Source organism: Haliotis cracherodii, unplaced genomic scaffold, assembly GCF_022045235.1.
Source record: "Haliotis cracherodii isolate W230 unplaced genomic scaffold, xgHalCrac1.p SCAF_2, whole genome shotgun sequence".
Lineage (NCBI taxonomy): Eukaryota > Metazoa > Mollusca > Gastropoda > Lepetellida > Haliotidae > Haliotis > Haliotis cracherodii.
The window spans coordinates 51,818,101-51,830,332 of NW_027266275.1; the positions used below are offsets into that span (position 1 = coordinate 51,818,101).

A 12,232-nucleotide genomic window follows, 5' to 3' on the forward strand; every position below is an offset into this window, starting at 1 on the left:
AATGACAATCTCTTTCATCTGGTCGTTATGGCTAGTGAAAGCTGAGCGATCTTGCAGACGTTAGCATGATCAAGAAGACATCAATACAAACCAAACCAACCTCTTGGCAGGTTTTGCATCTTCTTTTTTCTCTTCAGGTTTCTTCTCATCTTTTTTGTCAGCTAGCTTAGTTTTGTCTTCCGTCTTCATTTTGACAGTCTCGCCTGCATCTCCCTTGGCCTCATCACTTGCTGTGGCATCAGCACCGGCAGCCTTCTCTCCTCCCTTTTCCTCCTTCAGATCTGCATCAATCTCATTCACTTGAGTGTCATCAACACGCACATCAAAAGAATCATCCGTTGGTTCAAACAGGCCGATTTCATCCTTCGATGAGTCCTTTGCTGTAACCGTCTTTGTTGCTGCTGCTGGTGTTGCTCCTGCAGGTTTTACTGTTGCAGTTGATGCTGCTTTTGCTGCGGCAGCTCTAGGTGTGGATGACCGGGTGGCAGTCCTGGTTGGGGCCTTTTGGGCAGGTGTCTTAGCGGGTGTTGTAGTTTTGTCTGCCGCTCCACTCTTAGGTGTGGCTGCTGGCTTTGCTGCAGGGGATTTTGCTGCAGGCGTCTTTGCAGGTGTTGTCTTAGCAGTTGCCACCTTGGGTGTAGTTTTTGCTGCCACTGCTTTTGGTGTAGTTTTTGGTGCAGGTGTTGCTTTAGCTGCTGGGGTAGTAGCCTTGGTCTTTGCTGGTGTAGTGGGTTTAGTAGGGGATGGGGCAGGAACAGGGGCAGGAACAGGAGCAGGAACAGGAGCAGGAACCGGGGTGACTTCAGGAACCGTTACAACCTCAGTCAGTTCTTCAACAGTCTCGTCTTCCTCTGGTTCAGCCTCAGCCTCTGGCCCGGTTTCATCTATAATCTCAGTCTCCATCTCAGGCTCAGCATCTTCTTCAGGCCCAGGTTCACCTTCAGCTTCTTCCATCTCAACTTCACCTTCTGCTGTCCCTTCACCATCCCCTATAAACTCCTCATCCAAGTCTACTATGGCATCATCCTCACCGACATCCATCGCCATTTCACCATCATCTTGAGGGGCTAGAGAAATTTTCAAGTTAAAACAAATATAGACCACATTACACAATGTCCATTTGATATCAAAACTCATACTCACCTTGTTATACAGAACTTACATCAGTTTTGTACAAGGAAACTGACATAAGACAGAAAGAATTAAACGAACTACTGATGGAGTGGCCTTGAAGAAGTCCATATGGAGTCAATAAAATGTTCCTTCACTCATAGCTTCCCTTCCAGCTGAATCAAGGGTCTTGAGATGGAAGAAGAATACTCTTATCAGTCCATGCCAACAACAGTTGGTCTCAGGAACATCAGTTGATTCACAGACACAATCGTCTTCCCTGTTGTCTTTTACAAACTGTCCTGGCAAGACTACCGACTTGATCTTCTTTAAAAAGTCTGTTTCTTCACATACGATACGTCCATGTTTGTTGTTTCTAAGTGTCAGATCCATATTAAACACCACAGTAGCAGGACGTCCCATAAGTCTTTCTCAGATCAAGTCTTTAATCTGTCCAAGTGATGTCTCAAATACTGTACCTTCATACACAGTAATACCAATTGGTTACATGACAACCTAATGCCAAGGTATCCATCGGGTATGGTAGCTCCAGATTTCCCAAAGTCCAATGATAAAATAAAATACCAGAGCCGATGATGCAGTTTGATGATGCCTTGTTCCATCCACAGCTGATACTATTTAAGATGTTTAAATATATGTGCATCTGCAAGTTATCACTTCTTTCAATTTAAAGACTACACTATCATTAAAAAGATGTTCGGAAAAGGATCTTTTTTTTTATAAGATAACATGACAAAATTTATCCTGCAATCTTCGGATAAAAAACATATGTTGTTGGTTAGTTTTAAGAAAACTATTTGTCATTCTTCTCTTTGAACCTGTCCCTCCCACTGAATGGCAGAAGCTTACCTTCCCCTTCCACAGCCTCTGACACATCGACCTCATCCCCTTCTCCGGTTCCCTGAAACAAGTCCACAGTGTACATGGTGTATGTTAACAGGTGTTTACTTCATCCAACATGACTTGATACAGTGGAATAAACTGTCACATTTTACTGAGCTGAATTAACATAAGACTCCTAGCTCTGTTAATCACCATCAATCTTCAGTACTTAAATATATCAATTCACTGCAATAAACACAGTTATGCTATCAAAGTCGTCACCCTGAGAGTAACCAAAAGTTTTCAAAATTTCATGTAGTTATGGTCAGAAACAGAATAGAGATTCAAAATGTTAAAGATTAGCAGGCTGGTAGGAACGCTATAGAATGTAAAAATTACACATTATGATGTGAACAGTACATTCAACTGAACAACAAAAGGTCAGACATGACAAGCATTACCACAAATAAAAGTAAATGTTCATGTAGTGTGTTGGGCCTTAACAGCATATGTCACCGTAATATTTCATGTTAGTCGGACTGCACAGTATTACTGGTACACTGAATTAAGTTTTTCCAACTTTACATATTGCAATATGTTTTCTGACACATATTGAGTTTTGTTATGATTTGTTTTATTTAACCTATAATCTATTAAGATTTATTCCCCAATGATGTTTCCCTTTAAAATTGATTGTAATAATGGAAATGAGGAAGTGATTTTCCTCTCACTCTGTCTATATTTCCCCTATAATACAAAATACATGTAGAAGCAACCGACCATGACGATTTGACATACCACTTACTTCAGTATGTAGAAAGTAGGATCTATTTGTGTAATCTGTGTCAAACACTTTACTCCCAATATATCGCAATGCAGATACCTGTATAACAATATATCATGATATATTGCAATACTTTTTTTGGCCAATATACAGCCCTACATATCAGTGAATTTTGAATTACAAGTTCAGAAAAAGGACATTTAAAATTCAAAATTACCTCTGGTTCCACCAATTCCTGCCCAGAAGTATTTACAATTTCAATTTCTGTTTGAACCTCATTCTCAATGACATTATCTACTGTCTTGAGCTCTAGTTCATGTTCAACATGTTCAACTTGTTCAATGTCAGTCTGCAAGACAACAGGCAACATGCAATAATGAAGCGACATGTAAACCAGCAGAAGGGACCTGATGAATATTCAGCTTCATCAGATCTATCAGTAAGCATATGACAATTAGAACTTCACAACACACATAGTCCTTGACATGCCCAATACAGTACAACTTGGATACAAAGTCAATCATGCTTCATGATCAGTGTTGTACACAAGCTTTTTTGTATGCTCAACTAAACACTGAGTGACCCTGACCATTGATGTAATCCAATAAACTACAGGAACTATACTTTATACTAAATATGTCATTATCAAACTAACAATACTTTCAAAAAGAAACTATTTACAAGTCATTACATGAGTGAATAGTTTTCAAAGTGACTTTCAGACAAACATTTTAAACTTGGGTTTTCCACGATATCTGATTTTCCCTGAACTTTCTTTTGATCAAAGCTAAATGTGCTAGAAGACAATACCTACCCCTCTGTGAACAGGCCTCAAAGTGTCAGTTGTGTGAGAGTTGATCTCAAATTAATGTGTATACAATCTTCTTCAGGGCTCCATTTAAGACATTTGATTTAACTTGCACCTCATGCATATTGACATTAAAACCAAGTTGCACCAAACAAAATACAGGTTGCACCCCAGTCCCATAAAAAAAATTCCAAGCCAAAACAAAGGCTGGTCAGCTTCCAGTGTCACATAAATTAATGATGCATTGCTGTAAAACGTAATAGGGACATGTGCACATAATCTTGACGTATCAACAGTTTGATGATATCATGCCTAAGAAAGCATGACAAATTACACATGACAGAAATTAGTGATGTAGCATGGTAAATATCTTTTACAGGTATTGAGTGGGTTCAAAGATTGGTTTGTGTGGACAAATAAGGGGGAGTCACACACAAATTTGAAAGTATTTGTTCGTTTGGTTGGTGCTTAAAACCACACTCAGCCATTCCAGGTATATAACGGCGGTCTGTAAACAATCGTGTCTGGACCAGACAATCCAGTGATTGATAGCATGAGCATCATTCTACTCAAGTGAGATATGATGACAAGCATCAACCAAGTGAGCGAGCCTGACCAGCTGATCCTGTTAGTCGCCTCTTATGACAAGCATAGTCGGCTCTTGTTAGACCAATTCTAACCCGGATCTTCATGGGTCTTGAAAGTTTTTGACATGCACTTGGTGCATGTTGACATAAACAACAGGATGCATTTTTCAACAATAGGTTGCACTTGTGCATGTTTTATATAGCTAAATCAAGCTAAATCTGTTTTTTTATGCCTAATTCTTACTGAGTGAACTTGACAATTAAGGTCATCAAATCATGTGTCAGATTTTGACAACAATTCTGTGTCATAAGCATGAAAAGGTTGCAGTTGAGAAAACCAATTCCAGTGGCAGCGTTAGAAATTGGCACTTGTTCCAGTGTCTTTAGCATGTCAGAATCACTGATTCATGACTAGCATATTTCATGTACTGTTTAACACCAATGATCCCCAGCATTGCTAAATTGCTAAAATGGCAATATATTGATCTAAAAAATGTTGTTCAAGCATACCAATACATGACAGTGTGAGTTGTGACATGAACACACAAAAAACCAGCAGATATCCTCAAATTGGATGAGTAATCAGACAAATGATCATAGTGTAAAAGAAATATGTTTATTAAATAGTTTAACAGAACTTTGGAATTTGGTATTTGCAAATAAACTTTATTTGCAAATACCAAATTCCAAAGTTCTGTTAAACTGAACAATGCAGTAGGCAGCATAATTACTTGCATTAAGTAAGACTGCTACCTTTCAAAACCAACAACAGGTCATTGTTAATTTTTCAATTAACTTTTAAATTTTGTGAAAGTGAATGTTTACCTTCCTGATACATATTTGTAAACTTTGGCAAAACTCTGAAAATCACTTCCTAAACTTCCACACATCAGCAACATTTGCTTTAGTGAAACATATTTAGAAACAATTCACTCATTGTTGGTTTATTTGTACTGTATTATTACTATTAGCCAAGCAGACAGGACTATACTAGTTTTATATTTTTGATTATCATGCGAAAATAATTTTACAATGTAACTACATATTTTTATGGATAAGTTTTTAACATGTCCACTCATCCCTCGTGATCATGCTGACCTCGGGGGCAATGGAAGACCCTCAGTGTTATCTGACACCCACCGTATTCCTGATATAAAATGAAGGTCGTGTGAGTCCATATTTTCTTGTGCATAGTGCGCACTTGATTATGATTGCTATTTTGTGTATTGTAAGCAGTCAACATTGTGAACGAGCAGGAGAGAACAAACTTGGACAATGAAAATGTGCAAGGACTAGTAAACTGGAATGTCATGAAGTGAGTGTGTGAATGAATCTAACAGTTACTAATCAACATACAAATGTTAAGCTTCAGCTCAAGGTACATCCAAACAATGTACTCTCAGTCTTCTACCTACACGAACATGCTCTATAAAGTATTACAGGTCTCTTATGAATGCACCACTGACATCTTATACAACACACGCATGGTTAAAGAGTAACTGGACACACACCTTTTCCTCTGCTTCAGCATCCTCATCGATAACATCATCCACAATGTCCTCACTTTCATCTGGTTCACCCTCAATGTCCTCTTCATACATTTCTTCTTCTTCTTCTTCTGATTCTTCTCCCCCATCCTCTTCCCCCTAATGCCAGGGCAAAATTTGTTGCTCAAATATTGATTCAAAACATATGCATAAATATGGATGAAACAAACTTTTTTGTACTTTCAACAAAGCTGAAATGTTTTGGAGCAATCCACATGTCACCATTCATTTCTGTATCTGTCACCGAGTGAATGCACTTTCATTCCACTGTCAGGAATGTCCATGCTGTATCATAACATCTGTAAACAAGGACAAAAGGTGAGCAGGGCTCACTAATACTCCACGACCATGACTCTACATATTTCTTACTTCAAAACATGAAAACAACAATATTTTCTCAGAAAATCCATTTATCGAAATAAAAGTTTGCACTGCACCTCTCCTATTGGTATATAAACTGTGCCCCCATGAAGTCACACAAATGTTAAAGTAAAACAAATTCTAAGTTCAAAACTTATCAAAGTGAGTTGGGTTTAACGCCACTTTTAACATTATTTCAGTTATATCACAGCGTGTTCTACATGTCAAAATCAAACCTTGCATTGCAACACTACTAATAGTATAGAATGTGTTTCTTAAATTTGAAAAGAATCCACGTAGTAGTTCTCAAGTTACAGGTTGCACAAATGTTGATGTTGAAAAAAAAAGTAGTTCACAAAAGAAAAATAGCTGCATTTTTTCATAAAATCCAAATATTGAAATATAATTTTATACTGCACCTCTCCATTTGGTATAGAAAGTGCTCACAAAGTTTGAAAGAATCTATTCTGTAGTTTTCAAGTTATAGTTTGCACAAACAAATGTCCTCGAAAGTGTGGACAGACAAAATTCCTTGGCATAACCATAAACCCCCACCCTTTTAGGTCGGGAATATAATAATGTAGTCTGAGCCAGGCAAACCAGTGGCTGGTAGCATGAACAACAATCCACACCTTCAAGTTATGATGAGACAATATTAGCTTGGTCACACATTGTAATCACCAGACCCTGCTTCCTGGGGGATGTCAGAATGCCTAGTATATGTCCACCCTGTTTAATTATATGGTGCTATAAAGAAGCAGTTGTGTCAAAAACAGCTGAGACTTACTGCACCGAACAATGCTCTTAGCATCATTTTCAGTAGAATATATTGTTATTATATGGATTATCAATAAATGAGCTTACAAGACCGGACAATTTTTTAACTGGACACATGCTTCAAACAAGTAACAAGACTGCAAAAGCAATACTTCAGTCAATGAAACAGGCTGGATTGAAGTTTCTTGTACTCACACAGTATTAAAAGCCAGTTGGTGAAGTATTTTATCACTATTATATACATTGTTTACTCTTTATACTACAGTGTTTGGTCTCAACATACAACATCAAGAATGTTTTATCTTGGTTTGCTGAGTTGGAGTAGGAATGGCAAGACAAATGATTGGTTTTAGATGTACCAGTTAGAAGGTCAACACATTATTTTAGCAATCAAACTAAATGGACAATGTGAATATTGCACCATAGGTCAAGAAATTATTGTTTTGGGGGAAATTTTATAATGCATGATGAAAGATGAAAACTTGATTATACTTGCCTCTCCCTTTGGTCTTCCTTTTAATCCTGCAATCATAAAAACAGAACATTGAAACCTCCTTTGGCTGCTCGATAGTGCTCATTTAACTTGAATAGCTTGTGTCTTTGTTATTAAACAACCCGCCGTGATATTGCTGGAAGATTGCTGGAAGATTGCTGAAAGCGGCGTAAAACCATACTCATCTTTATCTATTATCAAAAGAGAGCATGTTCAGAAAATGAATTTGCTTCCTAAACAGACCAGAAGTGATCAATCATCATGTGTCTGTCAATGAATGTTCTTACACTACATAGACTGAAGGAGCAGATCCACATATCCCCTCATGCTAACAATGACAATACAAATTCTAGCATCTACTGTATTAACATGATTAAGATCATAAACAGGATCTGGTCATTGATGTCACTTACTTTCACTTTTGGGACCTTTCACTTCTTCTACCGTCTTTTTGGGTGTAGCGTCAGATACAGCAAATGTGTATTGATTTGGGTCATGCCCCTCATCCTCTAATGCCTGAAACACAAAGCAAACAATTAAACATTCAGACTATAGACTTCAAATATTCATGTAAATAAACTCAACACCTCAGCCCCTCCAAGTGGCTTCAAATGTGACTTAAATCTATCACTGGTTACGTAAAGTGATCTTCTGTTTGCTACTTGGGTACCTAACATTAACATAACAAGCAACAATATCTACAGTATTATATTGAGTAAATTTCACAACCCCAACCATAACCCCTCTCTAGACTAAGGAGGCAGCGGTTGGAAGATTTGGAAGTATTATGCAGTCAAAAACGACATTGTATCACTTCAGGTGAACGAACAAGAGATAACAAACTTGGTCTATGAAAATGTGAAATTTGAGAAAAAAACTATGTGTATATGATTCATAAACTAAGTCGGAAATAGTAATCAGCTGTACAGACTGTCAATAAAAAATACCTAATAGTAATACACAGTATTCCTGTGCAGAAAAATGAAAATTGAAGAATCAAAGAAAAATAGTTTATGGACATATTATTTCCCATTTATATTACCTTGAGCGCCATGAACTAAATTAAATCCGAAAAACAAAAATATGTTGAAAATACAAATGCTTCGCAGACTTTATTTAGTAGACAAATGTTGCAAACTCTCAACATTGCTGGCCATTTTCAATGACATTGTGTCAAGACATGATAGAGTACGGAGAAGCTTATGCATACCGGATGAACCCTGAAACCATGTTGCTTGGCTGACATCACAGGGCATTGTTTTGATAGTGTACGTAAACATAATAAATCACAAATTATGTCTGGGTATTGTGACATGTTTGAAAGGCTTGTAGTACTGAATTCAAAAGGCAGGCCAAGAAATGATAGTAAGAATCAAATTGTGCTTATTCCAAAATTCAAGACACTGCGAGAGTTGATTCCCTTATTTATCAGACAAGGTTGTCATGTTTTACTGTGGGTTTACCTGAAATAATGTAAATCTTGAAATTACCGCGAGTGTGATTTAAATGCGAAAAATGCGAACAATCTATGCTTACATTAATTAACTCCGAATTTATGTCTCCGAATGACTATCGACAATAAGATGACCTCACTGCACAATTTGCATGGCAGAACTACCAACTTGAATATAAACACAAACACGGTTTATTGAGCAGCAGTTGTAACAAGTATATAACAATGCCATTCAAAGAATAGGATTTACACTATCAGTTATCACTGCTGGGGTCAAGAGTTCTACCCACTTGTGACAAGCTTGCTGACACCTTCTCTGCATACCTATGAGTGGTATAATAATAAATCAAACAACAAGATGATGCACTTTCAATTCTGTCACTGATTTCTATCTGTCTGTCATTTCTTCCCTAAAACAAACCTATTTGAGCTATAATTCCTTAAATGTATAACCTGTGTATATTGCTAGATCAATAGTACATAATGTTAGGGATAAGCATGTGAAGATTGAATTTGAGGAATATTGGTTTTGGTCAGATTGCAGACGACAAATTTATAATTTGCTCACAGTTTCACAAAAATTAAAGCTATTGGTACAGTCAACTTTGTAAACGAAATGTCAGAAATAACATGAAACCAGTACACTTACGACATTTTAACCTGAACATTACTGCATAAATAGACTCAAAGAGTCTGATGTTATCCTCACAATAGTGCCAAGTTAACAATAGGGCTGGGACGGGTAACTTCAGGTGGGTACTCAGAAGGACATGGGCACCCACATGACTACCCGAACCCGTGGTAAGTCACATGATATATTGTTTAATGACAAAAATTATTTAGAACTCTATGCTAACACTACAAGTCACTAATCATACTAATGTTCGCATTTCTTTCTGACTATGCACCCATTCCTTCTGACTTTTCATATGGTTGAATAAAGATATAACTTAAGTCAACTTCAGTGTATGCATGACCAGATTGTTTAAAACAATTTTGTTTCTCTCGAGACCGACAGTTGGTACCTGGGTAGTAAATTTGGACTCGTCCCAGCCCTAGTTAATATATTTTTTTTGTCTAAAGTGAGCCGTATCTGTGCGTAGTGTTTTTGGGCCCCTATGAAGTATTTTTCATGATAAGAGTAAGACTTCCACCCGTATCCCCCTTAAATTAATATACGATCAAAAGGACTGACCACCAATGCAAACATATATATAATTTTTGGAGGGGGGATACGGTTGGAAGTCTTTCCAAAGGGTGTTTGATCCGAAAGGGGATCCGAGGGTTAAGGATAAGAGTTGGCCGGGCCATTATAGCGAAAGTATTGGGCACTCACAATTAGGTTGACAACGACAATGAAACGTCACAGACACTAAAAGTTCAAAAGAACATCACTCCACCATTTAGCGTCTCTATTAGCTGCGCTCCCGATAAGGTTAACAGCACACAAGTAATTTTAAAAAGAGACAACATCTCATCATTCCCATGCCGATGCGGGACTCGATTTTCACACTGGTAGCACGTTTAGACATGTTATGTTACAAACATCAATGTTAGGGAATTGAGAAGATATATACATATGTTTGTTGAGATTGCATGAACAGCTTTTGCGTTGAAATATCAGATGTAAAAAAAATATAACTGTTAATCTAATTTGTAGGATGTGTAATACTAATCATGCTAATCATGCTAATAGCATTGAAGATGGAACTTCATTTCATGTTTGATTGTGAGCATATGTATTGTTGAGAGATAAGTATACTCCTTGGTACTGAGGCATTCATCGTATCGCGGCATTTGTGATTTCCAATAGTTCACGCGGGACAGGCCTCTTAGCAGCCGTCTATTAATGCAAATCAGTAACCAGGAAGTGCTCATTTCGTAAACAATTTCAATTTCCTTGGAATATTCTGTCTGCTGTAAGAAAGGAGTTATTAATGCGTTGATACTTACTTCTGGCATCATTTTTAATATTGCCTTACCCTCATCTATAAATGGCCAACGAAATAACCCGCAGTTCCCCAAGTAAACTTTCTCTATCGACCTGAACTAGATCATCTGCATATTCATGGCGACTAATAAAGTAACGGAAGTTACGTAGTCCGCACATATTTTCCCGCTCTGTGCCCAGAATCTATTGGGAGATCATAAGGGCCATAATGCAAAACTTAGAAATTCTTTCTTCACTATTAGCCAAAAGATAAATACATACTTTGGGCATACTAGGAGTGCCTTTTATATATTATTGTTGACTTTTAATATTTTTCCATTTTGTGACTAATTATTGTCATCCAATTTTTTTTATAAACAATCTTAGAATACCATTTCTGATATTTTGTTGTTGACTCATAAAAATATTTTTCTCTTACTTTTCGATAAATATGCATTGAATACCTATTAGGCTATTACTGATAACACATTTAGAATTCTACTTGCGCCGTCTTTGCACTTTGGACAAATCACTGATGTCTGGCATGATCATACCATGTCCTCTTTTTGTCCAATTCGGACCTCCATACACAACTTTTCTCTGTACCGCGATACGATTGAGTTCTCTCCCTTGTCAAACAGCGCGAGGCCCGGCTTTTACTCGGAGCTACTGATGTAAATAATGAACTTTTATCAGTAAAATATGCATTGTTTTAAAAAATAAATGATATCTGATATAGAGAACACGAATAATCATAAAGGTTAGTGAGTGCATTTTGTTCCGTTTAGCGTACATGACATTGACAAGTACCGCGATACCCCGAGGTTGCAGGCTACATATCGAAGTGGTATATTTCATCAAATATTTGTAAATTTCATAAATTACTGAGGTCTAATGATGTGTCAATCCTTAACAAATGTGCTAAGTTCGTTAAAGAAGCTCTGAAATGTAAATATGCACTTGATAGTAAGTATTTTGTGTCATCTACCGCCTAGTTGGCATATAAACTGTGTAGCCTACATTGGCCGATGGCCTACAAAACAGAAATAAACTTACTCGTGTTTAGACAATGCTAGAAAACCTACTCCTGCAAACCGAAATAAATTAGGCAAATTGTTTACCTTTGCAAGCCTTTCGTGTAATACAGCCTTCACACCAGCCTTGTCTAGACCACGTATCTCCAATTCCTGACGCAAATCAACGACACGCAGCTCAGTGAGCTTCTTTTCTGCTTGCACCGCCATGTTGTAACCCAGTAGGCTAATCAAAAGTGCCCGGATGCTGCAGGTTCCCTAGTCTGTCTTACAGACCCTGATACAAATATATATCAAATACAGCCCATGCAAGTCTATAGTGTTTGGCAAGTCTAGATCACTGCAGTATCTGAAAATGAAGAGAGTCACTGGGCTCCTTTTTATTATATTTTCATTAAGATAACTGAACAACTGTTTTTATGTACGATATGTTCATTTCAGAGACTAGATTTTAGTCTACAGGTTCCCCGGATGATTAAGAAGTTGGTTAATTTCTAAATACAAGC

General features: G+C 37.4%; 1 protein-coding gene across 2 annotated transcripts in view; it reads right to left on the reverse strand.

Annotated features, from left to right (window-relative positions):
- LOC139468202 (scaffold attachment factor B2-like) overlaps positions 1–11,936 on the reverse strand; it is a 32,985-nt gene extending 21,049 nt beyond the window's left edge. For both annotated transcript variants that reach the window (XM_071250015.1, XM_071250014.1), the window contains exons 1-6: positions 11,814–11,936; positions 7,723–7,825; positions 7,313–7,338; positions 5,644–5,778; positions 1,981–2,032; positions 101–1,067 (exon numbers count right to left, since the gene is read on the reverse strand). In XM_071250015.1, the coding sequence (XP_071106116.1) occupies positions 101–1,067; positions 1,981–2,032; positions 5,644–5,778; positions 7,313–7,338; positions 7,723–7,825; positions 11,814–11,936 (1,406 nt within the window). The remainder of the gene's footprint in view (positions 1–100; positions 1,068–1,980; positions 2,033–5,643; positions 5,779–7,312; positions 7,339–7,722; positions 7,826–11,813) is intronic.
- Positions 11,937–12,232: the final 296 nt, after the last annotated feature.